General features: G+C 45.6%; 1 protein-coding gene across 3 annotated transcripts in view; it reads right to left on the reverse strand.

Moving 5' to 3' along the window:
* MYL3 (myosin light chain 3) overlaps positions 1–26,912 on the reverse strand; it is a gene marked incomplete at its 3' end in the record, with an annotated part of 41,168 nt that extends 14,256 nt beyond the window's left edge. For all 3 annotated transcript variants that reach the window (XM_084260527.1, XM_084260526.1, XM_084260525.1), the window contains exons 1-2: positions 26,722–26,912; positions 2,178–2,205 (exon numbers count right to left, since the gene is read on the reverse strand). In XM_084260527.1, coding sequence (XP_084116653.1) covers positions 2,178–2,205; positions 26,722–26,844 — 151 coding nt within the window. In that variant the 5' untranslated portion in view covers positions 26,845–26,912. The remainder of the gene's footprint in view (positions 1–2,177; positions 2,206–26,721) is intronic.
* Positions 26,913–27,885: the final 973 nt, after the last annotated feature.

Consider the following 27,885-nt stretch of genomic DNA (forward strand, 5'->3'; position numbering starts at 1 on the left):
GGGAGTTTGAGAGTGAGGAGAGAACTGGAAGGAGAAAACAAATCAGAAAGATGTATTAATGTAGAGCTCCTCTGAGTCCCAACTCTCATGTCATGCCAACAGCCAGTATAACACCCATAAATCATGGCAAGTGGTGCTTGCTTTCTAACCTGTGCTTTTAACACTAAATGAAACAGTCCCAAGCACTGGAATAGTGATTTATTACTTACTTAAACTTGTAGCACACTTCCTGGCAAGTTTTGACATATGCAAACTAGTACAGAGGACAAAGTGTGCCAGGGACAATCTAGGGACAACTATGGACCATGTTGTGGCTATAATTCTAACATCTGAAGCATCCAAGCTCTATCTAGGAGTGAATATCTATCTAGAAACTATAAATCTGCCTCCCACTCACCTATGAAGCTAAGAACCTTCTAAAGCTCAGGTGAAGAAGGGGAAGAAGAGGCCAGGAACAAAAGAAATGGAGGAGCTGACTGATGAGCAGTCATCAGTCCCTTGCTAATGCTGAGGCCATTAGAACCTATGAACCAACTGTGGGATTAACCTTGAGCCTATTTAGGGTTTCCCCCAGCACTAGCACACAGTGTAACTCTGTTAAGCCTTTGTAGCCTTTCTCATACAGATGATGCTATCTGCTTCCTGTCCCACAGTTTTCCCGTTGATAGTTCAAGGACATCCTATGTCACCAAGTCCTGGATTCCCAGCGTTTCCCTGTGCATGCAGTGAGCACAGCCAGATTGCAAGGCAGATGGAAGAAGAAAAAAAGAAGAAGAAAAGATGAAACTTGCTGTTTCTAGAGATGGTCTACATCTTCTCTAGTCCTGTTACCTTTTATGGCAGCTCCAAATTTGCCATTTCTTAGCCATTCCAATGGGTTAATGGCCAGATAAGCATCCTGTTACTTCTGAACAGGTCTTTTCCCATCCTCTGATTGAGTCTCTAGAGCTTGTTCCCCTCAGGGAGAGAGAAAACAAGGAATGTAAACAAGGTGGGTCCTATCCAATCCCTAAAACATTAACTCATGGGAGATCCAGCTTTTCTGTGCTGCTGGACTAGTTCAAATGTTTGTGGGTCAGAACTGTCCCACCCATAACTGTGGGACTGGAAAAGGGGCAGGTTCCCAGCACTTAACAGTTGCCTCCAATCATGAGTTACCTTTGACCTGTTGTTAGAAAATAGAAACTAAAGCCATTAAGGGGGAGCTTGAAAATCCCAAGGTAATGTTGGATCTCTGTGGGAAAGCCTCAATTTTTAAGATACTATGGCATTTGCTCCCTTCTTTCTTTACCTCTCCTATCTGAATCAGCCTAACTGGTTAGCCTGTGATTTTATTTTATTATCATTACTATTATTATTTAATCTGTTCTAGTTTACCCACTTTCTGATACCATTTTTCATAGGCATTCCCAAGTTCTGCCAAGTGTTTGAAGACCAAAGCAAAATTCTGCCAGATGTTTGACTCAATCTATCAATTATCCCTTTAAATAAAAAGCAAGCTGGTAGTTGAGGAAAAAGGGGACAGCTGCAAGTGGTGGTGTTCCCAGGACTTCATGCATGTGGTTCCAGTATCAGTTTCTTGGGCTGGGACAAGGGTTTCAGAAACTACTGCTGATGTTTTTGCTTTGAAAGAAAAGAAAATCACAGAATCACAGGGGTTTGGAAGGAACCTCCAGAGATCATCAGGTCCAACCCCCAAACGCTGTCACTGTCATTATTTGCTGGTTTCTGGAGAGCTGTCACAAAACTCCAACACATTAAATTTGGGTTGAATCCTTGGAATAGCTCTCAAAAAGCAGAGCTGTGAGACTTTCTCTTGAAAGAATTGGCATTTTGTTTGTGGGTTTTCTTAAAGAAAGAGTATATAGGACTGAGGCTTTGGCAGTGTGGGGTTGTTTTGGTCTTTTTTGGTTTTGCTTCATTGGCAGAGAGGCTGATATTTTCTTTAATGAAATAATAATCTGCATAGTGCATGACATTCCCCCCTTTTCTCTTGACCAGCTCAACAGAGGATTTGTAGGAGGGACTGACCAGGACAAAACCCATGAATTAAAATGCAGGAGTCAACTCCCTTCTCAAGGGAGCTCCTATACCACACCCATGTCCACTCCAGCACTTCCAGGCACCTCCCACTCATGGTATTTGCTGTGCACAGAAGAGAAACACATCTTCCTCACCTTCAATCTGATCAGGAGTGAATTCAACCTGAAAGAGACAAACAATGAAAGCCAGGTGAAAACAGAAAGCTGTAGCAAGTAAGAGCACTGGGTTAATCTTCATGTGATGATTCTGGGTGCTTGGGAGGTGTATGAAAAATACTGACCCATAAATCCAAGAAAATAATTTTCTAGAGCAGAAATTTCTCCTCCACTTTCCCCATTCAACAGCCCCACCTTTAAAACCTCTGTTCCCTCCACAGGGCTGTAGATTCCCTTTGGCCATTCTTCTGCTTCTCCTATGTCCCTGCTGTAGTCTCTTCCCAAGTGACTCCCCACTGCTGATACCATCTCCAGAGATAATGATGGTAGCACCTTGGTAACTCCTAAGCTACCTCACTGAAAGGGTTTTACCTGTAGACATATGAGGATCTACTACCCATAGTCTTTTCCAGCAGGAGAACAGAGGGGAAAGCCTCTGCTTGATGTTTAGGAGAGGGTTTTGGGGTAGTTTTTCCCTGACCTTGGGCTTTTTCCTAAAGCATCCTCAATAACCACTGCTGTATATGTTGAGTTCTATTTTTGACAACTCACTGGACTTTCCTCTGACTCTGTAAGCAGCCTCATGCTTTCTCATCACTTCCATTTTCCTCCTGTTTCCCAAGTTTTAGGCTCACCCCATTTTACATGTCACTGCCCTCACTCAACTCTAGGCTTCAAAAATGCTCCAAGATCTCAACAGGGGCTGCTAAGCTCAAGTGGAAAAGAAGGAAACACAGTGCCAGAACATGAGGTCCAAGCTTCTGAATGAACTGGCACAGCTCAGCAATCTGAATTTACACCAGAACTTACACCTGTCTCTCAGAGAAAACCAACAGGGTGGGTGTCCCTATGGATGGGGATATCCCTGCAGTGCAGGAAGACTGCTAGATTGATGAATATTGATAAACAGATAACAAAGAATAATGACAAACTATATTTTGATATGCAAAATCATGCAAATACACACATGCAAAGCATACACATGGAACAGACCTAACACACCCTTGGAAGAGCATTCCTCTGGGGACATATATGACTGTTCCCCACTTCCAACATACATACAAGCCCACACATTTTGGGTCAGATTTTCCTTATGAAGATAACCACTTCTCATTGCATAGTAACATATCCCTCAGGGGCTGAGGGAACTGGGCTTGTTCAGCCTGGAGAAGAGAAGGCTGTGGGGGGACCTCATTGCAGCCTTCCAGTCCCTGAAGGGAGCTTATAGGCAGGAGGGGATTCGACTTTTTAAAAGAGCAGATAATGGCAGGACAAGGGGGAATGGACTAAAGCTAAAGGAGGGAAGGTTTAGATTAGATATTAGGGGGAAGTTTTTTACAGAAAGAGTGGTGAGGGGCTGGAACAGGCTGCCCAGAGAGGTAGTGGATTCCCCGTCCCTGGAGGTGTTCAAGGCCAGGTTGGATGGGGCCCTGGGCAACCTTGTGTAGCTCCAGGTCTGGAGGTTGGTGGTCCTGCCTGTGGCAGGAGGGTTGGAGCTCTGTGATCCTTGAGGTCCCTTCCAACCCAGACCATTCTATGATTCTATGATTCTATGATTCTATATTTTGTTCCTTGGTAGCAAAGCAGCCAAGTGGAACAAAGACTTAGTGAGAACTTCAACTACAAACTCTCTGTTTCCTTCTTTCAAGGTGAAATACAATGTGGTGCATCCCTTCATCATCTACTTGGGATTTTCACAGCATTACAGGGTGGAGCTGTTGTAACTCCATAGTCAGGGTGGCTGTGACATGGAAGAGCATGACAACACCAACCTCTTTATTCTACCTGGGGCTCATTGCACAGGTCCCAGATGCTTCTCTGTCTCCAGATACCTTTAACAGCACAAGGAGCTCTAGCACTCATAGGACACAAGAGTCTGCAGGGCAACAGCCCAAAACTCCTATTTCCTACCAGTTCTCTGCCTCTCTTTCTCTACCATAGTATTTCTGAGCATCTTCTGGATTACATGAAGAAAGAACCACAAAGCATCTGGTGGACTTGGAAGGCAGGAGTCACCAATAATCCTGCTACTGTTGCAAATCAGGTCACTGGGTTTGTGTCTGCCCTCCTCAGTCTTTATCTGAACAAGCTCAGTTATTACCACTTCGTTTGTAATTCTCAGTCAAGATTCACCTTGAATGAAATCCAATTAATAAAATAGTGACCTAAGTGGCAGCCAGGAGGCTGTCAGGAATGAGGTATTTAAAGAATGTAAAAAAAAAAAGGATCCCCCAAAAGTATAGCAATGCTCTTCACTTTCCTAAAACACAGATGGGTCCAAACTCATATTTGTCATGAAGGTTGTAATCATCTGGATTGGGTTCTATCCCAAATCCACATATCTTGGTTTAATTAGAAATAAATACTCATCAGGGAACACATTCATACAGGTGCATTGTCAGCAGCTGCCTTATGCCCAGTGTGTCTGATTCTATCAAGATTTGAGAATTTGACTGGAGCTAATTATACATGGAGTTTATTTAGGCATCATTAGTCAGTATGGGTGAAATAAGGCCACAGCTGGTGGCAACTCACATTTAAATCCCTATGATGGATTGCTCTTAGGAAGAATCTACATCTTAGATGTCTACATCTCAGTGTAGCTGAGATGTCAGAGACCCCACGTTTGCTTTATACCAGTAGAAGGGAACAGGCACTTCCAGTGTGTGATTTGACTTGGTTTAGGTCTATCCTTGGGGAGAAGATGAGTTGTGCACTCCTCTTCAGTCAGTGGATCGACTGATTCTAGAATGATGATAAAAAGATCTAGCACAGATGTAGAAGTCCTTTTCTTATACCCAGAAGGTCTGAACTAGCCTTTTGGCAAAGTGCAGACCAGGAGAAACTGTACCAGAGCAAAAAAAATGATGACTGTAAGTTCCCATGGCTGGATCAAAGGGAAGGGTTGAGCTGAAGGGCTGAGCATGCCTTACGTCTAATCATGGTCCCTAGAAAAACACCACCCAGAGCTGGAGGACCATGTGTGACAGCTGGCAAGCTGGTGGCAGATGGTTTGACCAGAGCTACCACCCAGGGATGACTTCCTCTCAGGAAAGTTGCAGAGATGTGTGGGTGGTGACTGCTGCTATTTTCTGCTCTCTCAGCACATACCACCATGGAGTTGCAAGTCATCATTTACTCAGCCACAAGGTATCATTGAAGATGGATGGAACAAACCATGAGCTATGTTTAGTCTAAGGATGGATGGGGGGTTGTTTTCCCTCCCCTCTCCCTCAGAATGGTGTGGAGCACACAAAACCAAAGCCATCTCCATGTGCCAAGAGCAAGGGTTGAACTGTCCATGAAGACTGCCCCAGAGACCTCAGGCAGGAGGGACCCAGAGGATGGGCTGTAAAAATGGGATCAGGCTAAGGCAAGCAGTGAGCCAAGGAGTCCCAGTGCACTGTGGATGCAGTGAGCCCATATCCATGCTTCTAATGCTACAGGCATACAAGGGAGTGAAAGTCCCCAGTGGTATCTGTGATGTCCAGGGCCACTCCTGCCCCCCAGCACTCATGACACTGCACACCAGCATCACCCCACACTCTACTGAGCTCAGGCAGCAGAGCAGCCCTCATTGCTCAAAGCTGGAGGCTACAAAACCCACTCACAGGCTTGATGTGAATTTGCTTTCCCAGGTATGGCTTGACATTCTCCAGTCTCTTGGAAGTAGACTAGTATGATTTCCCCTGGGTTACTGGTTTTTTTGGTGGGTTTTTTTAATACACTGGCACTTCAGAAGAACTGAGTTTCCCCCAGCCTTTTTTCTGTTGGCAACTGAAGTTTTGAAGCAAGAGCATTACTATGAGTGCCAGGCATCCATCCACAGCACCAGGGTTCACAGGGGTGGTATTTGGTACAAATCCATATGAGAGGCAGAGCTGCTGCCTGCTAATCTCTTTCCCCTTCTTTCCTGCTCTGATCTTTGGATTGTGATGTACGTTTGTTGAAGACACCAGATGTCCAAATTGAAATCTTTCCATAAGAAGTAGGAAGTGTCATGCAGCTTTGCTGCTGTTTTAGCAATCTTGGCTTTAGGGGATCATCACTTGGTCAGCAGAGGCACCAGCTGTAGCCCTAATGTTCCTGTCCTCTTTGCCTAAACAATGGTATTAAGCTGGTTTTGTCCAACAGACGCCCTTGGAGCTGTTAACATCTTTCACAGCTTCAGAGTTTCATATCTCAGGGAATTTTTTATTAAAACCCCACAGTATCTCAAACAAGCACCTAACACTTGTGCATTCTAAGTCAGACATCAGTAAGTCTGAAATCAGACCTCTGAATAAAATCGTTGCTACCCAGCAGTCAAGAGCCCCTCTAGCAAGGAGTCAATGTTCTTGTTTCATAGTACACTGAGGAATCAGTATACAAACAGCAAGGCTTTCAGTTAGCCATGGCAGGACTAGTTTTGGGGAAGGAAAAGGATTTCTTTTAGTTGTGCTCTTGGGAGACCCATTTAGGAGGCAGAAATGCAGCATATGGAAAGAGACCCAGAAGACCATCGAGATCAGTATCGTGTTCAGGTTAGATTTGCATTTCACATTCATTTTAAAACACATTAAAACACATCATCCCCTCTCCCAGCACTGTCTGTGCAGAGCAATTATGATGTTAAATACGCTCCTCCACTGCCCCCAAGCAAACCTTGACACATGGTCAAATCTCATACATCTCAATCCCTTACAGTTGTTTGATAGTCCCTCCTGATTTCTCATCTCCTCTGCCTTCTCACACTCTTTTGCTACATCTACATTTAGCTCCCAGGTTTGCCCTAAGGACTTTTCACATGTATTTTCAGGTCATAGTGTGGTGGGAGGGAAGGCAACGTACAGCATACAGGCACTTGGTAGTACATGAGCTGTGACACATGATAGTACAAGATGCTCTGCCTGGTCTTCATGGGGAGCAGCTAAAATACACTGAACATTTTGAAGAACTGAAATCCAACCACACAAGTCTGTCATTTTCAGTTTTACAGTTGGTGCCCAGTGTTTCCAGAAGAAAAGCTACTTTGAGCTGAACAGAAATGATAGCTGAATAGATGAAGACCTTTATTATTAAAAAATGAGTGGGAAAAGGAGGTTAAGTCTTTGTTAAGGTTATGTAAAAGATGCTGCTGCATAAGGACATACAAACCCACATTTTTATCAAGCCTGTACTCTTTTCCACCAGAAGATGGTCACCTTGAATCTTTCTTTTAGCTGTGTTTCTCAAGATCTGAAAAAATACAGCAGGATATCATTGGTGCTCCTCCAATAACTTCAGTAGAGCTTATTTCTTCCAGGTCCCTACCTAATTTTGGAATAAGCCTGGATGATGATGTCTGTCATGTTCTGGCTTTTGATTCACCTGGTCCTTCAAAAAGTAGATGCAAAAGCCTTGTGTGAAGCAGCAGTGTCTGGTTTGGGGTTAGGAAGCACTGGTTTGGGTTTCAGAGTCTCTCTATGGGATGAGACAGAGCTCTCCACAGGTGGAGACAGAGCTGGAGAGCTGATACAGGTGCATAGCACTAAAGGTTATAGCATGGTGGAGGACTTTGGAGAGACATGAGATCAGTGATGCAGCCAGGTGGAGAAACATATCTGGGGAACCCATGAGGAAAGGAAAGGAAAGGAATACCACACAATCCTGAACCTCAATACCTCAGGCTAAATCTGCTCAGTCATATATTGTGCTCTGAATCCCCAGTGAGTGAAGAACCACAGATTGATAAGACCTTGATAAGGGCACAGGTTCAAGTTTGCCCTTTGTAGGAGGCTTGTTGAAGCATGTGAAGACTCAAAGCAGCTTCACCTTTAGCACTGATGCTCTGCATCCTCAGCCTGAGCTGGAGAGCTGCGTGGCAATCCCCTGGCAGGGTTTCACATCCCCTTATTTGTTGCTTTCTTGTAAATACCTTCTGGGGTTGAAGGAACAGTGTGCTTTTCAGTCCCTGTGCTTGTTCAACTCTCTCAATGGTCTGTAAATCCAGAGCTCCCTTCCTCAGATGGGGAATGGATTGCCACAACTTTCCAGAGTGCAAAGGGAAATTCCAGATCCTCAACAGGAGAATGACACAGTCACTTTGGGGGACTGGGACAGCTTCTGGCAATGGCCAGCACCAGAAATATAAAATACCTTGTAGACTGACTGTTCTCCTTGTAACAACATGGGGTTTGAGTCTCCAGCCATTTATTGATGTCTGGCTTCCCGCTCTCTCTGCAACTCCCCTCTTCACCAGGCTCACCACCAGATGTTTGTTCAGATGTTTGCAACCATGGAAGAAATTAGAAAACCTAAAAAATACCCTCTGTTAAATCCTGGAGGGGAGCCTGGGGTGTAGGAGAGATCAGACATTGCCTGTGCTGTCCACTTGAAGCAGACAATAGCTCATGGGTTGGGTGTCTATTGGAGAAGAGCAGAGCCCTAAGGAACCACATTGCAACACTTCCTAAGGGGCTTCAGGCCCTGAAACCTCCTAGTAAGTGGATGCTAAGAAGGAAATAAGGCCCATCTCCCAATCCACATCTTGGGGATGGTGGACTCTACCATTCCACACATAATTATGGGCCAGCATTGTAGTTGTGCCCCTTGCAATACCATCATCATAAGCTAGAAAGTCTGAAGCAGGACAGGGAAAATGAGTCACAAGATAATGCATTTGGCAGGTATGAGATGTTGTAAAGTGCCCAGGGAAAAATAAACACCACTGTGTTTAATTTGATAAAGAAGTAGAAAGAAAAAGAGAGAGGCATTATGATTAATATTAGACTTATTTTGACATAAAAGCCTTTCCTTTTGTCTTTCATTTCCAAAATGTGAAGATTTGTCTTCTAAACACTGTCAGCTTTTTGTTTTTCTTTCTTTATTTTTTTTTTCATTGTACATTCAAACATTTTTATATTGAAACAGCAAATCCTGTGCAAAATTGATTTCAAGAACCCCACTCCCCCACATCAGGTCACTCAAAACCTTACCAAAACAATTCTTTTTTGGGCTGAACAAATACATTTTGTGTTGCCAAAAAATAACTTTTGTGGGCTTTTTGTATGCTGCTGCTACCTCCTCCTCAGAATTCAAGCTGGTTTCTTCTAATGTTTTAATTCCTCCATCAAGCCAAAAAACAACCACCTTTTGCTGAACTAATTTTGCTCTCAGATGACACGGTTGTGTAACTCCTCTAGGTTGCTGATTGATGTGCCAGGCATGCTAGTAGTGAATAAGGCTGCATGAGGCATTAAGCTGGCCTAAGTGAAACGAGCTTGATGGGTCTCAGGCAAGATGTAGGAGAAAGGTGTTTGTAAAGCAAAAATTTGCCAAAAGCCAAAGGAGAACTTGGATGCAGAGGCTGAAGCTCTTGCTCCTACACAAGGTGCCCTGAGGTACAAAACACCTTGGCAAAGTGTTTCCACCAGCAGCACCAGCCACCAGAGCCACCTAATGTGCTTTTCTTCCTCTAAGGTCTAGTCTGACCATGTGTTGCAGCTTAGCAATACACATGAAAGAGCTTCATTGTCCTGGGTAGAAGACACTGAAGTTTCTCCAGACACACCTTGCCACAACCCCACACCATTACCATGCTGCACTACCATCAGACTCTCCCAACTCTGTCCCAAGGGCTTTGTTTTTCTCCAACAATGCCAATACAATCATCACCACCCCAAGCCCTCCCAGGAATGGGATGACACCAACCACCAGTTTCCATTCCATCCTTGTGCACTTACAGCTCCTGAAAAATCAACCAGTAGCTGGACCCCTTTTAAAATCTCATAACTGCCCTACAACCCTGCCTTGGGAAAAAAAATCTCCACCAGGATTAAGCTGCCAAGGAGTCCCTGTGGCAGCACAGAGGGGAGATGGGGAGAGCTCAGCTGTTGTTTCACAAAGCTGGCAGGCGTAGCGCACACGCTGCTCCCAAAACGATCGCCCTGTAACCCAGCCCCAGTTTCAACTGGGCCAAAACTTCCCCGTAGAAAATCCATGAGCACAAGCTAATATCTGCCATGCTTCATACTCTGGTGTGGGTTCTTTTTTTTTTTTTTCTTTTCCCCAAAGCAGGAATTTATTCACTGCAAGGCCAAAAAACCAGCCTGCTCCGATTTCGCCGTGTAACCGCGGCCGTACTTCGTGTTCCTGCCCATCCCCAGCATCACCAGGGAGCTGAAGGCCAAAAAGCTGAGCCCCATCTGGGAGGTTGGTGAAGAGAAAAAGCAATTTTAAATCCTGCATCCTGCCTTCTTAGCAAAACCCCGAATTCCACTGGGGGGTAAGGGGTGGGGGAGTGAAAGGAGAAAGGAGAAGCCCTTTCTGATCAGCCTGCTGGGGTCCTTTCCCTTCCTTTAGAGCTTTGTTTGTTTATGTAGAAAGAAGCCAAATCTGAAGTTTCCTACAACCACAATTGGAGCTGACATCTCAGAGTTCTGGTTTGGTTTCTTTTCACTCTGCTTACACCAGTGTCAATGTCCAAACCCTGATCACATCAACAAGTGCTCTGCCCCGTGACCCTTTGCTACAAGCTTTGCAGCAGAGCTGCCATCCAGAGAGACCTGGACAGGCTGGAGAGCTGGGCAGGGAGAAACCAGATGAAATTCAACAAAAGCAAGTGGAGAGTCTGGCACCTGGGAAGGAACAACCACTTGTATCAGTACAGGCTGGGGGATGACCTGCTGGAGAAGAGCTCTGTGGAGAAAGACCTGGGGGTCCTGGTTGGTGACAGGGTGGCCATGAGCCAGCAGTGTGCCCTGGGGGCTGAGAGAGACAATGGGATCCTGGGGGCATCAGGAGGAGTGTGGCCAGCAGGTCAAAGGAGGTGATCCTCCCCCTCTACTCTGCACTGGTCAGGCCCCAGCTGGAGTGTTGTGTCCAGTTCTGGGATCCCTGGGATAAAAAGGACAGGGATCTCCTGGAGAGAGTCCAGAGGAGGGCTACAAAGATGATTAGGGGCCTGGAACATCTCCCCTATGAGGAAAGGCAAAATTGGGCCTGTTCAGCCTTGAGAAGACTAAGGGGGGACCTAATTAAAGTCTATAATTATCTTAAGCAGGGGATGCAGGGGGAATCAGCCAGCCCCTTTTCAGTGTCTGTGGGGACAGTGCAAGGGGCAATGGCTGCAAGTTGGAGCACAGGAAGTTCCACACCAACATGTGGAAGAACTTTTCCCCAGTGAGGGTGAGGGAGCCCTGGGACAGGCTGCCCAGGGGGTGTGGAGTCTCCTGCTGTGGAGAGATTCAAGACCTGTCTGGACGTCTATCTGAGTGATATCTCCTAGGGAGCTGCTTTGGCAGGGGGGTTGGACCCGATGATCTCTGGAGGTCCCTTCCAACCCCTACAATTCTATGATTCTGTGATTCTATGATTCTCCCAAGAACCAGGAGACCATGCATGTCCTGCAGCCTCAGTCCCTGACCCTCCTGCTCCTCACAGCCAGCTCCCCAGCTGCCTCTTGCTCCCCAGACAAAAGGATGGAGTAGGCAGATTTACTCGCCGTCCTTATCAAGTGCTGTCACTAAGCAACGTGTGGTGACAATTTCTAGACAGAAGAGAGTGCTTTTTGCAACCATTAAAGCAAAGAGAGAACATTTTTACCCCCTGCCAGGCTGTGACTCTTACCTACTAACCACAAACACTGAAAAGCTTGAGCTATTTTCCTTACCAATGTTTTATCCCTTTTTCCTCCTTTTTTCTTTCTCTTCTTGTATATTTTTCTTTTATTTTTTCCCCATCTTTTGTTTTTCTTCTTTTTGCTTCTTGTTTTTTTATTTTTTTCCTTTCCCCCAAGCACTTAGCAGTCATTGTCAGGCTGCTCTTAACCCCATCAGGGTTCTCAGTGATGTGTTTCTTTATTTCCTTCTTCCTCATTAATGTTTTTCTAAGTCTGGGTGGGTTATAAACCACTTTGTTTTTCTAAGATCTTTCACAGGAGAAATCTTCTTGCAGGACAGTTTTCATTTGGTTCTACCAAGGGGCTGCAATGTTCCATTGCTTCCCAGAAAACACAATCAATGGACTGTCACTGCTTCTATTCTGGGTTTTGGATGCTGGAGCAAAGTGGCTTTTGCTGCTGAGGTTGGATTGGCTCTGGCTGGGTCATGGGCTGAGTGCCACCATCCTTCCCAGCACAATCCCAGCAAAGTAGGCTGTGGGATTTGGCTCTCCAGCACCTGTTGGAGGGCTGGGAAGGGGGCAGTGGTCCTTGTATGGGTACAGTGCATTCTCACTCATGCACCGAGCATTTAGATAAGGAAAACATCTGCCCAGGGGTGTATTCATGAGTGTATCTATATATTTATCTATATATATGTGTATTGATTACTATTTCCATGTGAGTATGTGAAATGCATGCACACATTTCTTTCCTACATATGTCTATGCAAAGATGCACATATATATGTATATACATACTAAATATATGTACATCCTATAACCCCAGGCTGGTTTGGGTTGAAAGGGCCCTCTTACCCCCTCAGTGCACACCCCTGCCATGGGCAGGGACAGCTCTACCAGCCCAGGGTGCCCTAAGCCCCCCCATCCAACCTTGACCTTGAACCCTGCCAGGGATCTAGGGGCAGCCCCAGCTTCTCTGGGCACCCTGTGCCAGTGACTCACACATGTCCTAAGATTTATTTTATTCACAACTCCCTTTCACACCCATCCACACACGTCAACCCCTAAGCCAGCCAGAGAAACCAGAAGTGAGAGAGTAAAAACCTGCCCTGATCCTTTTAAAGCCAAAGGATATGATCTTGGATGTAGAGCACAGATCTATGGAAAAGCAGTGTGCAGGTATTCAGTTGGGATAAATCAGCATGAGGGTATGCATGACCAGAAAGGGCTATTCTGATTGACCCCCCCACCCCTCCAGCTGAGAATCAGTCCATGATAGGGACAGCATTTGTGAGCAAAACCCACTAAAGCTCTCCTGATCCCTGTTGTTAGTGGCAGCAGCACACAGTTGCCTGGCTATGGTTTGGATTCTGGGAAGCAGCTACCTCATCAAAGAGAGCTGAGCTGTGAGCTGACCACACACCCTGAGCATAGCACGATGGTTTCAGTTTAAATTTAGTCAAGTCCTTCTTCTGGCTGGCTGCTGTGTTAGGATTCAGGCTGCAGATAGGGCAGGGAGTGAACACCACCACTCCTGGTCATAGAATCATAGATGTACACATACAAGGAGACATGAACTTCAGCACAAAAGGGAAATTTGCTTAGAAGGGAAAAACAAAAATCCCAACCACATTTGGAGATCATATTGGCGTTGTCCTTCTGCTAATAGTACATCCATTTCCTTTTCTAATGATTTTTCCACTTCTTTACACTGGCCAGCACATGATAATGTTATATATAAATTTATATATATATATTTATATATATATATATATGAAATATTCTGAGGAAATAAGTTTTGACATTTCTTTGTTGCTGTTGTTTTTAATACCTGGGCTTTAACCAATCCATTTGCCTCTTAGAAACCTTACAACAAAGGCTAAACTAATAAATGAGTCCATGGACTAGGGGAGGAAAGACAGTGGAGGTGGAAGAGCTCACAATTAGTCTACTGTCAGAAAGCCCCATAGTTTGAGACTATTCAGAGCCACTACAGCTTTGAGAGGGGCTGGGATGCTTTGTCACACAAAGTCCCAGAACCTGAGCATTGAAGTGCTGGAGCCATGTGCATGGAGAAGCAACAAGAGCTCTTCTCATGCTCCCAGGCTTGGTGCAGGGGCTAACCCGCTTTTGGCAGGTACTTGCTGCATACCTCTGCCTGAAAATCAGTGTAGATACACTCTGCCTTTTTCTGCTGCCAAGGGGAACTGCTCCATAGTAGTTTTGAGGTATTTATATCAGCCCTACTCTTCTAACACATCAAAACCCTTCATGAAATCTCATCTCAGAGCTATAATTACCACTGTCTGCGTTTTGCTGCTGGAACATCTAAGTGCAGAGATAGGTCTTTATCCAAGGTGACTGCTCTCAAGGTCACCATTGGGGTCTGAAGGCTCTTTCACTTGGCAGTGCATTTCATATGGAGATGCATTTCCCCTGGCCAGCCTGGCAAAGACATGGTAACAGCTTAGTAACCAGCTTGCCCCTGGGAAGTGATGGGGTGCAGCACCAGGAGGGAAGGCAGCACATCATCACCAGGCTCTGAGTCACATTCCTGCCCCAACTCACAACCTGTGGGCCTCTGCTTCTCACAGGGAATACCCACTATCACCTTACTTCATCCTCTCAACACAGACACCAGGGAACAGTGCACCCAGGCACCTCTTCACAAAACTTCAGGGAAACCCAAAGTTTCTGTTTATATCATTTCTTCCCCCATCCCTCCCATAGCTACTCTGCATTTTTTTTCCTCTTCTCCAAGATTTAACTGGTTTATGAAAGGAATAAATACTCTGTCTCTCCAGTCCAGCTTTCCAGCAACTTGGGAAAAGTTAGCACTTTGGCCAGGGCCTTCTGCATGCTCTGAGCTATGCGTTCCATTTAAATTTAATAGTTATTGCACGTTACACAAATGGTGATTAAAACCATATTGATTGAGGTTAAGCAGCTATGTGAGAAATGCAGATCTTATTACAGAGCTGCTGCATAGCCTGAGCGTGCTTTTAATAACTCCCTCTTCATCAAGGGGCAGGTTGGAGAGAGGAAAAAGGAAAAGGCAAGGCTGGAGGGATGATGGTAAGGCTGCAGGTTGGGTATCCTTTACTCTTTTCCTACCTTAGGTTCACACATCATAGAATCCCAGACTGGGCTGGGTTGGAAGGGACCCCAAGGTTCACAGAGCTCCAACCCCCCTGCCACAGGCAGGGACACCAACCTCCAGGCCTGGAGCTACACAAGGTTGCCCAGGGCCCCAGCCAACCTGGCCTGGAACACCCCCAGGGACGGGGCACCCACCCCCTCTCTGGGCAGCCCCTTCCAGCCCCTCACCACTCTCTCTGCACAGAACTTCCCCCCAGTCTCTCCTCTCCCCCTTCCCTCCTCCAGCTTCACTCCAGCCCCTTGTCCTGCCAGTCTCTGCCCTTCCCAAGAGCTGATTCCCCTCCTGTTCCTGGGGTCCCTTCAGGGATGGGGAGGCTGCAGTGAGGTCCCCCCATAGCTTTCTCTTCTCCAGGTTGAACATCCATATCTCCACTCGTATATACTACTTACTTCCCCACCTATAAATCAAAGAAAACCTATCTTACACACAGCTTTAGACATGCAAACCACCCTACAGAGGCCACATCCACACCACGTGCCTGGAGGAGCAGAAATAGGTGTCTTCTGAGATCTCAGAGGATGAATTTCCACAGCAGGATGCGCTGCAGAAAGGCTTGCTAGGTCAGGATCTGCTGTGGGGCTACTTGAAAACCCCAGAAACTGTCCAAACAGGGTTTATTTGATATTCTTACACCTCCCTTTCTGAAAAGCTGCAAAGTTCATTTGGTGGCAAAGCAGAAATAAACAGCCTCTTGCGTCCCAGTTTGTCGGAGATAACGACTGAATAGAGAAAATGAAGTGGGAAGATGATAACTGCAGCGAAATCACCCTGCTGGGAGCACTGCAAACCCTCTGAAGCCAACTCTTTGCTTCTGCCCAGTTCTCTGCTGGTGTCCTTCACACCAAAATGAAAAGCAGACTGGGAAATGCTGTGGAGATGAGGGGTGGATAAAGCAGATAAAGATGTGAAACATACAGGGCTACAAGGGGCAAAGTAGAGGAAGAGGAACAAATGCCCTAGGGATGTTTGCAGAAAACCTTGCCTTGGATGATTTTAAATAACTGGGCTACCTTTGAGCAGTGCTTACCCTGTGCCACAGGCTTTTGTTCAGAATTGGTGAGGCTACACCTTGAGTACTGTGTCCTGTTCTGGGCTCCTCACCATCAGAAGGATATTGAGGTCCTGGAGCGTGTCCAGAGAAGGGCAACCAGGCTGGGGAAGGGGCTGGAGGGTAAATCATATGTGGAGCAGCTAAGGGAGCTGGGGGTGTTTAGTCTGGAAAAGAGGAGGCTGAGGGGAGACCTTCTCACTGCTTACAACTACCTGCCAGGAGGGTGCAGAGAGGTGGGCGATGGTCTCTGCAGCCAGGGGACAGGAGATGGGAGGAGGGGCAATGGGCTCAAGCTGCCCCAGGGCAGGGTCAGCTCAGCTGGGAGGGCAAAGTTCTTCCCTGGCAGAGCTGTGGGGCTGTGGCACAGGCTGCCCAGGGAGGGGGTTGAGTCACCTTCCCAGCGTGTGTTTAAAATAGGGTAGATGAGGTACTTAGGGAGATGGTTTAGCACAGGATGGGAATGGTTGGAAGATCTTAAAGGTCTTTTCCAACCTTGTGATTCTCTGATTCTACAGTAGGAAAATGAAGCTGATGATGTTTTAAACCCCCTACAGAAATCTTCTCCTTCCCATGAGAGACTAAGGAAAGGCACATTCAGAAAACCCCAGCGTGCTCCTGGATCTGAGCAATTCAGATACAGACTGAGAAAGCTTCACATCTCAAGTGTTCCAAGGGCTGAGGAGCCTGTAATGCTGCAACGCTGAGTTATTCCCAATAAAAAAGAGCAGATGAAACCTGACAGGTTTTCATCTCTACATCCCTCAGACCAAGCTGAGCTGTTTACAAGTTTGGGTTTGTACATCCCTGTGCCACAGACATCAGACAGTGCAGAGTAGTTATTTTTTGGCAGCTGCATAACAAAGATTCAGGCAGGGAAATTGCCCAGAAAAATGATTTTTTAAAAAATATATATATATAAAAACTTGCACTGCTACATATTTTAGGGTGCTACTGAGTGCCTTCTAAATTTGCAGGGGAAAAGTCCTTTTAATTAAGAATGAAAATAGGTTTGGGGTTTTGTGTTCTACTTGATGACAGTTTTAGTTGGAAATGAGGGAGAAAATCTCTTCCAGATCGGTTAAAATGTTCTCTTTTGCCCAAATTAAAGTCATTTCAGCCATTAAAAAATTCTGGGTATTTTTTTTTTTATATAAGAAGGAAAGAGCCCTCCAAAATTAATAGTTGGTTCAGATGAAAGAAAGAATCTAAACAGGGAATTAACTAAAAAAAAACCCTGAAACTGGTAGTTTTCTTTATCCTTTTCAGGGGTTTTTTTTTGAAAACTTGTTGCAAAATCTGTGTGTATTTGCAGAACGTTCTGGTACCACCAAACTCTCCCCAAAAAAAGTATTTTTATGAGCAACATCACCCAGGTCTGTGAACAAGAGAGATATACAAAGATAGCCAGACTTTCTCTGGCCCAGAAAATTCACCTGGAAAGCTGCTTTGATTTCCAGTGCTACTTGGGTTTGGCCCTAAGAATGAGTGGAATATACCACAAAGAAACCCTTTTGCTGTGCAGGCTTGCTGAAGATCTTACTCTCTCTTCACTGCTCTGCATCCTGGCCTTCATCTCCTGGGGATCAGCTCTTTTGGGGATGCTACATGCCCTGGGACTTGAATCATCCTGTCCTTCTGATGAAACATTTCACTGGGTCAAGGCTGGAGGTTGTTTCCTAACGCTGAAATACCCCCTTTACACTTTCAGGCACTGATTTATTTCTGTCAAGCAAGCTGCCAAACTCATGTCAACCTGGGGCCAGCTGCTCTGAAAGAAGGGAGAGGAAGGAGAAAGGTGCCCCATCCACTGTTAAAAGCTGCCCCACAATGGCCAGCCTGGCTGGGAACATCTTGTGCTTCTAGAGTGACGTGGAGTGTGATAAATAAAGGAGAGAACTAAAGAGCAGAGCTGCCTTTCAGAGCAAGCTATGGCATTTTAATTCTGCTCAGCTCTAGGGTCCATCCAGAAGCACAGAAGCAAATTGTTAATGGGATATTAGAAACATGATCATCACCTGACTTCTATGTGCAATACAACGTGTCTTGGCCACCAAGTACAGAGAAAATATCTGTGCTAGATGCATGCAACAGGCTGTCAAAGGCAGGAAGGATTTCCATCCCTCCTTCCCTCCTTCCCTCCCTCCCTTCCTCCCTTCCTTCTCTTTCTCCTTGGGCCTAAAATGCTTTCCCCTAACCTAAATCTTTGCCCTCACTAGAGCTCATCTGGGTCAAAATCTGCATATAGAACATCAAATTAGCTGATTAAGGAGCCTAAAGTGCTCTAAAACAAGTACTCATCACACTCAGTGACATGAAATGCTAATAGACCATGCAGAAGGCTTTGGTCTTCCTCAGTCATGGTCCCATTTCTTTGTGGTGCAGGTTGAGCAGGGCAGAGGACTCTGGTTAATTGAGGTTTGAGGGGAATCTTTCCTTTATTATTCTCTTCTGCTTCATCTCCTGTGCCCATCAGAAGGGTATCAGGGTATTCTGATTCATAATCTTTCTAGTGCAAGAGGGAAGTGGGTTGATGTTATTTAGTCGTTGCAACTTATTAATAATGAAATCCAAACCTCCAGTGACTCTCTTTGCTTATCTGGATTGCCTACTAAGACCCTGTGCTTGAACTGGTGCAGCCAAGTGTTTCAGGGTAGAAACAGCTCTCATCTAAGCTAAATGTCTAGATTCTTCTAGATTCTGTCCTGGAAGACAGACTGGACTTTTGCCACTTGCATATTTATTCATCCCATCATAAAAAATAAACTAGCTGCTATTTAAAATAGGTGGCACCTGAAATCTTCCTCTGGAGTTACAGGAGTTGGTACTATTATTCTGCTGAAGATAGAGTCATCTCTATATGTCAGAAGACATTTTGCCAGATCAATGCCATCGTTGAGGTCACACCTAAGAAGCATTTGTCATTTGCTAAACTTAAAAATAAATCATGGTAAGCTTACAGAAGTTCTCACAATTTGCCAGAACATGGGTCTGTAGCAAGAATGGTGAGTCTGAGCCCAAACCCATAAAACTCAGAAGGAAACATTTCCCCCTGAGTCCCACCAGTTTGCAATAGGGTCTCTTGTCTTTTCTAAACTTTCCATCCTTGCCTGGGGCCTCTTCAAGGCTCACAACTAAAATTTCTCTGCTTGAAAGGCTCAGGAGGAACCACTGAGAGAGAAAGAGGCTCAGCATGGGCTGGGTTTAACGTGGCAGGTGCTTGCCCACTTCAGAAGCCTTCACATATGTGAGCACAGGAGGAAATGACTCTCTAAGCATTTCTACTGAGGCCAGTAACAATAATGGGGATGACAATGGGAATATGTAGCACCTGGAGGGAATGAAACCAAGAGAGAAAAAAGTAAGTTGGAGAGAGAAAGATGAGAGGGTGTTGGGAGGTTGAACTCATATGGTGGCCACCTTCAGCTCTCTTGGTCTTGGAGGTGCAGGAATACACATGTAAAGAGTTCCCATGTCACTCTCAAGGAACACTTGGCCAAGCTCTCAGGGAGATCTAACATTCTGAGAGGTTTCAAAATGGGCAAAGACCTGCACCCCTCACCTCCCACCTCCCACCTCCCCCACCCCCTTTACTAAACCATAAGGTGACCTCTTCTTCCAAGCTGGATATGATATGTGTACACTGCATGGGATATCCAGAGAGGTTTTCTTCTGAATCAGACAAGCCCTTAAAAATTTGGATGCCTTTAGTAGGTCTCAGCTCATCATCTACTCAAGAGTTTCAAAGAAATGGTCACCACACAACTACTGTGCTGCCCTGTGTGGGTGGCTCAGGGACAGCTCTGTCCCACCTCCTCCTACCTGATGCACACTGGTGACATAGCTGTGCTTTCCTGGTGTAAAGCAGGCATGAAACAGGTTGCTGAATGGTTCTGAAGAAACCTGCTTTCTCTGCACCAGAGGGAAGGGCTTCTCCAATACAGTGAGATTCATGCTTTGCATGGGTCTATGTGGCTTCTGCCACCAGCCAGACACAAGGTTATCCACTGCTGAGCCTCACATGCCAGAAGAGATGCACACCCATGAGCTCATACCCTATTTCCCTCAGCCATCCAGGTAAAATAGTCCTTTTGCACGCTCAAAATTTCTCTTAAGTGGCCCAACACCTCAGCTTTCTTATTCACAATGAAGCCTTTTTGCCTGCTTCACCTCTACACACACACACACACACACACACATACATCCCTCTCTGTTCTTACAGGGATGTAGTTAATTCCTCTCTCTGAATAAGAGGTACATTCAAAACCTCTCACAGAGCTGCAAAACTCCAAAGACATCAGGGTACACACCCCATGGCTCCTGACTGCACACAGGGGCTCCTCAAAAGCCTGACTACAAAAACCTCTGTTTCACACACAGACCCTCTCACACAAAGGTGTGGTGCTGCTCCACCCTCTCTTGTACACATATTCATGACTTCCTTAAACAGAATTTCTTTAATACAGCCATATATGTTTAATAGAGCTTTTTTATTCTCTCATGTACACTAGTGCAACACATTCACCCAACACACAAACCCCTTTTTATCCATAAAGTAACTCCTGCTTTTCAATCCCCCATCTAAACCCTTTCTCAAAGGTAAACCCTTCTTTTCTATGGAGAAGGACCTGGGGGTGCTGGTGGGTGACAGGGTGGCCATGAGCCAGCAGTGTGCCCTGGGGGCTGAGAGAGACAATGGGATCCTGGGGGCATCAGGAGGAGTGTGGGCAGCAGGTGACAGGAGGGGATCCTCCCCCTCTGCTCTGCCCTGCTCAGGCCCCATCTGGAGTGTTGTGTCCAGTGCTGGGCTCCTTGGGATCAACCAGCCAGGGATCTCCTGGAGAGAGTCCAGAGGAGGGACAGAGATGCTGAAGGGCCTGGAGCATCTCCCCTGGGAGGAAAGGCTGAGGGAGCTGGGGCTGTTCAGCCTGGAGAAAAGAAGACTAAGGGGGGACCTTACTAATGTTCATCAATATCTTAGTATGGGATGCAGGGGGAATGGGCAGCCCCTTCTCAGTGTCTGTGGGGACAGGACAAGGGGCAATGGCTGCAAGTTGGAGCCCAGGAAGTTCTGCACCAACATGAGGAACAACTTATCCCCAGTGAGGGTGAGGGAGCCCTGGGACAGGCTGCCCAGGGGGTGTGGAGTGTCCCTGTCTGGAGAGATTCAAACCCCATCTGGACACCGACCTGTGTGCCCTGTCCTAGGGACCCTGCTTTGGCAGGGGGGTTGGACCTGGTGATCTCTGGAGGTCCCTTCCAACCCCTATGACTCTATGTCCACTATTAATTCATATACATTTTCCCCAGTTTGAAATTGGAAAGCCTGAACTAATCATTCCAGCCACTTCAGCCCAGAATAAACTCCTCAGCAAGGCACCCCAAACTCCTCTGACCATCCCACCTAACACATTTGCTGCTGAAATGGGATTTCTCTCCTTGAAAATCAATTGCTCACCCCAAGAGATGTATGCTTCCCTCCATCCCACGACTGCAGCACTCCCCACCCCAACTCTGCTCAGCCCTTCTTTCCCCTGGCTGTGACCCCACCATCACCCTGCAGCACCCTCCCTGCGCTAGAGCTGAAAAGCAACTTCCACAGGGTCTCATCCTTTACTGGGTGCTAACACAATGCCTGTGGATTTACTTCATGGCTGTTCCCACAAGGTAAATCCTGCTTTTCTTTTTTAGTATCCCTGCAGATGTTCATCAGCCTGCAGAACTCAGGGAGAGCAGGTTTCACATGCCTTCAGGGTGACAGCACTCCACAAAAAGAAATGACTGCTGCTTTTTCCCCAGGGGCCTGTGTTACTAGTGCTGCTACAATAAGCATATTGAGTGATGGCACAGGTAGATGTGACTATTAAGCATAACTCTATATGGTAAGCTGTGTCCTATCCAGGTCCTCACACACACCAGCTGTCTCTGCATGGCATTTTTCTACCCAGGACTCACTGGGCTTCCAGCACATGTCATCTCAGCTAACTTTAGCTGCTGAAATGTTGGCACTCAGCTACCTGTCTCAATCTCCTTCCATCAACAGCATCTCCCAAGGGTGATGCAGTCCATCCCAATTTAGGTGTTTAGCACTGCTTCAAGGCACAAGCCTCTAGAAAGTTTCTCTCTGCTGATTATGGATGATTTATTTAAGACCATTGATCAGCTTTCCTATGGTTCATGCTGGATGAGTCAGTCCCACTGTCCATGTCCATAACAATAGAAGATTAATCCTGTTTTTCAGGAGAGCAGAATATATTTCTGACCCCCTGTTAAAGAAGAGAATGAATTGAATATATGGAAAAGACAATCTTCTTGCTACAAATTCTCTTCAGGAAAATCTGTTCCCCAAAGTAAACAGGTCCAGGGGCCTTTCCATTGAAAAGTTTTCTTCATAAAAAAAAAATTTCCTCATGGTTTCAGCCAGACTCTTACAGAAAAAAAGAAGAAACAAACCCATAAAACCTCTTTCTGTAGTTGCAAACAGCACTGACTTGCATCTGCTCAGCTTTGAATGTTTCTAAGCACAGGGATCAAATCCCATGGGAATGTCTATATGAGCAACAGGAAAACTTCAGAATACCTGCATTACTTAGGGGGATGTATCTCATAGTTTCACCACTGTAACTGATGTCTCAACAGAGACCTAGAGATAGACTGAGACTTTTTCACTGTAAGGGTGAGGGAGCCCTGGGACAGGCTGCCCAGGGGGTGTGGAGTCTCCTTCTCTAGAGAGATTCAAGACCCATCTGGACGCCGACCTCTGTGACCTGTCCTAGGGACCCTGCTTTGGCAGGGGGTTGGACCTGATGAGCTCTCAAGGTCCTTTCCAACCCCTACAGTTCTGGGATTCTGTGATGAAGCAGCAAAAGAGGGACTGTGGGAAGATCAAGCATGATTCTGGAGCGCAAAATAAGGCAAAAGCCAGGGATCTCCTGGAGAGAGTCCAGAGGAGGGTGTGGAGATGCTGAAGGGCCTGGAGCATCTCCCCTGGGAGGAAAGGCTGAGGGAGCTGGGGCTGTTCAGCCTGGAGAAAGGAAGACTAAGGGGGGACCTTATTAATGTTTATCAATATCTGAAGTATGGGATGCAGGGGGACATGGGCAGCCCCTTCTCAGTGTCTGTGGGGACAGGACAAGGGGCAATGGCTGCAAGTTGGAGCCCAGGGAGTTCTGCACCAACATGTGGAAGAACTTTTCCCCAGTGAGGGTGAGGGAGCCCTGGGACAGGCTGCCCAGGGGGTGTGGAGTCTCCTTCTCTGGAGATATTCAAGACTGGTCTGGATGCCTGTCTGTGCAATATGAGCTGGGGAGCTGCTTTGGCAGGGGGGCTGGATCCAATGAGCCCTTGAGGTCCCTTCCAACCCCTGTGATTCTGTGATTCTCTCAGGCCATTATCATGTCAGCAGACTAGAGCAGTTAGGAAAACTGAAACAAGAAGTCCTTTTCCCTACCACAGAAATATTTTCGTTTGGAGACATTTTAGTGCCTAAAAAAAAAAGTTTAAAAATTCCAAACCCAAAATTGCACAATAAGGTCTGAGCATGAATATTGATAATTTGAAGCATCCCTTTCAAAAGATGCATTTGGATCATTTTTAACATTTTGTTATGATACAGGATTGTTTATCTTGCCTTTTTTATTTATTTTTTTTTAAACTACAGATTATCTTCTGCATGAAAACAAGAACTGGTTTCATCCTGGAATGCACAAGTGGGATGTTTGGAGAATTTCAAAAGTCATTAAGGCATTTTTTTCAACTGTTCTACAATGATCTAGGGAGGTATTCTGATCCACACCAGATGGCCTGAGCTCCACCAGAGCTAGGTTTATGGAACAGGAAGCAGTATATTTGCCAGACCCAGCCCTTGTGCACAAATAGCTTCAATTTTGACAACAAGCATTATTTTTATTTTTGGATGAAAAGCATTTAATTGAAAAATTCCCAGGAAAACTTCTCAGGAGAATACCATCTTCCCTTGCAAAAAGGTTTTTTTGGGGAAAAAACACCCCAGACCCAAACTATACACCCACCAGTGCTTTCCCCAGTTCAATCAAATTGGTATATAGTAGATAATAAAATATTGTCTGCAAAGATGAAGTGATGTTGTCACAGGAGTACTGGATTTATTTATTTTTTAGGAACACAATACTTATATTTTTAGGAACTTAATACTTATTTTTAGGTACTCAATACTTATTTTTAGGTACTCAATACTTATTTTTAGGTATTCAATACTTATTTTTTAGGAGCTCAATGCATGTTTTTAAGCACTTTAATAAACCCCTCAGTAACAGTCTGTAACTGCATATTGGACTGCAGGGAAAAGTAAGAATTTAGATGGAAAAAAAGAGTGCAGAGGAAGAATTTAAAAGAAAAAAAAAAACAGAAAAAAGCAGAAATTAATTGGTTTCAAAACTTATTTGGATGAAAAGGCATTTGATGATTTTGTAATTGTGGTGACTACCAGGAGTATTTTTTGAGTGGTGCCAGTTTGGGGTTAGTTTGTTGGGTCTTTTTTAAATTGCAACTCCTCTCTCTACTGGACTTAGCTGCCCTTCATACCACAGTGTCACAGTATCCCAGCTGAATAATACCACAGTGTCATGGTATCCCTCCTGAAGCTATCTGTGCCATCTCAGAGAGGTTATTGCACTTACCCTCTCCTCCTTTTATAGTGCTGGAATGTTAAGCACAGAGATGATAGTAGAGACCTGGATCCCACCACATACCCTTTGCCCAAGGTCACAGTGGAAGTCCTTCTCAGAGCACAGCACTAACTGTCCTGTCATTAACTAGCCTGAGATGAAATTCCTTGTAATCTGAATTTTCTTTGACACAGTGACTACTGATTGTGGGGTTTTTTTCTCCATCAGTATTTAAACTGAAAGGTTTGAAAGGTCTTTATGATTCAAATCAGGATAAAGCTGCTTCCAGTGCTTCCTTTGTCAGAACCCCCCAGCTGCAAGAGTCGGTCCCAAGTAGGAGAAGAAAACAATTTCATCAGCCTGGGTTTTACAAGATACCCCTGAGACCTGCTGCAGTGTGCTCAGGAGGCATGCTGAACAAGAAGGACTAACAAATTCCCTTTCCCACATGGTTCTGTGTTTTCCTGACAGGGAAACTTGATTTTTTTTTAAAGCTAACAGGAGAGGGGTCCAAGGATATTCATCCCTCCCCTCAGCTCTGAGGAGCTGGTACCACAGATGGCTGTGAAGCTCTGTCCATTTTCCTCTTTGCCACTATCTAGTCTTTTCTTGGGTCTTCTGGCTCACCATAAACACAGCTGATGGCCAGTACTCCCCTCTCAGTTGCCCAGTTTCTTGCAAGAAACAGGAAAGAATCTGGCTGATTTATACCCAGTCGTTGCCTGGCTCAAATCCCCAAGAGAAAAAAAACCTGTGAGATGCTGCAAAGCTCCTCTTCTTTCCCTCAGCTGAAAGGACCATGCCTTGCAAAGAAATCTATGCCTTGCAGTGTCTAGCTGTCATGTGGTATTTACTGTGCAGATGATATGGGAAAGCTGTTCCTAAAGATGCACACAGGGGTCTCTGGCATTGCCTTGTGAATCCATGTGGTGCAGAGGGAGCAAAGGGGAGCAAATAATTTTAAGTAATTTATTTACATGCTGTGGTTTTATAAGCCAAGAGGTCACTTTTTGAGAGTCCATGTCATGGTCATCTCCATAGGAATGAATAGTTTCTGTCTCCTTATCGTTCTCTGAGAGCAATTGCTTTTGAAATAAAAAGGACACTCTCAGATATCTGTGCAAGGGGTCAATTCCCACCGTACAAAGCACTCGGAAGGGAAACATATCTGGGGCATCATTTCACTGGAATTACCTACTTCACTGCATTAAAACCTTGAGTGTTTCCTAAATGTTGGCAGCTCCCTGTTGATGGGGTGGCTCACTGACAGGGCAATGTGACCCCAGTTAGGCAGCTCAGGATTAGTGACCCCACACTCTTTCAGACTCTCTTTCTGTAGAGAACATCATCTTGTCCTTACAGATTTGAGAAAGACTTTAGCAAACTCTGCTGAGATCAGCAGTGAATCTTTCCAGTAGAGACTTATTTAAAGGAGAAGGAGTAGGAGAACACTCATGCCCTTTGAAGAAATCCTTGGGGCAGAACCTGACAGCAGAAGGTCATCCAGGAAATCTGGATTTTTGACCAAGTTTTTCTTCTCTGCCCTCTCAAATCATCACATAAACACACAGTTCCTATGTCATTTAGTTGGGCTCTTCTGGAAAACCACAGGAGGTGTCTCTGGCATTAAGGAAGTCCCATGCTAGTGATGCCTACCATCAAAAAGAAATCAGTTCAACCCATGCTTCAAGCCTACTCCAAGCCAACAACCTAGCCTTTGGTGTTGGTTAGCCAGCCATCAGCCTTGACTAGAGCCAACCCTTCCTGGCATCTACCTGCAATATCACCTACAGAGGAGCAACACGTGTCCCACTGAGATCAGTGAAGTTTGCATACACTAAAATATACTACTTAAGAGGCAAGATGGGACAAAGAGGTCTGAACATCCTCAAGCAAAACTAGATTCAGCTTTTAGCTTCTATATTTAGCAGAGCACCCAATGCCTTTGCTCCCACTCTTACTCAACATGTGGCCGTTGCGTTTGCTGTTCAATTTCTCTTGGACCATTGAATACACCACCACCAGAACCACCCCCAACCCAACCCCCACCAGCCTGCTTCCTCCCTTGCCAGGTTAAAAGATACATACTTTGATAGAAGCTGGGTTAAATTCAACTTCTTTTTTGGGTTCTGGTTCTGCTGGTTTCGGCGCTGGTTTGGGTTCTTCCTTCTTAGGTTCAGCCTTCTTAGGCTCAGGCTTCTTTGGAGGCATGTTGGTTTGCTGGTGGGCTGCTTTAGAAAGGGAGAGGAGGAGAAAGACAGACAGACAGAGAGGAAAGAGGTGGCTGCTGCAGGATAAATCCCCAGCACTCACAGGTCTTTATCCCTGTCCAGTCTCTTGAAGTCACACTTTGTGCCCCTCTCCAACCTGTCACATGCCAGAGCTTACAATAGGGCCATGGCTATAAAAGGAGAAGACATTTACCCTGCTATTTTAGAGCCATGGGATGTGGCATTGTTATGAATTAGCGCTTAAATGGAGAATTTGGGGGGTTTTAGGGATGAGGCTGGCGCTGGGTCAAACATTTTTGGTGTGCCTGTGTGTGCACATGTACAAGGGGGAGGTTGGGTTACAACCTGGGCCCCATCCATGGGGTTTTATCCTTCCCAGAGCCATGCCAACACCTTCCCAGCTCCCTGGACCCCTGGCCTTTATTATGCTGCAGTTCATTAAAAGACAAGCACAGGTTTATAATTAGATATGGGGATGGAGCTATATGGGAGTTTGACTGTCAGCGTGTCACAGGGGAGGATGGGTGTCTCAGATCACACACCAGTCTTCTCCTGGGAGGGTGGAAAGAACCAGTAGTGCTTATAGCAGAATGAATCTAACGAGCAGGGAAACACACACACACACACACACAGTGTCTGTGAGTACATCCTCATGGCTGAGATTTTCCAGACCCTCTTAGGGACCTGAATGACAAATTCCTATTAAAATAACTAAGATAAGGGTGCCCATTTGAAGCTTTTCTAATCCCAGCTTTACTCTGATTTAAATAGCATCCCCCCCCCAACACACACACACACACACACACACACACACACCCCTTCAAAGCAAAATGGAGTTAATAGTTTTCAGACCTGTATTCATTTATGTCATTTTTCTAAATCAAAAGGTCACTCTCTGAGAATTAACTTCACAGCCACTTCCACATTACCTGGAATTTTATTTCCTCAGGAAAACATCACAAGACAACCACCCACCATATCACAATGTATTTGAAACAGAGTCTTATGCTGGCATTTCAAA

Source organism: Gallinula chloropus (genome assembly GCF_964237585.1).
Source record: "Gallinula chloropus genome assembly, chromosome: 2".
NCBI lineage: Eukaryota > Metazoa > Chordata > Aves > Gruiformes > Rallidae > Gallinula > Gallinula chloropus.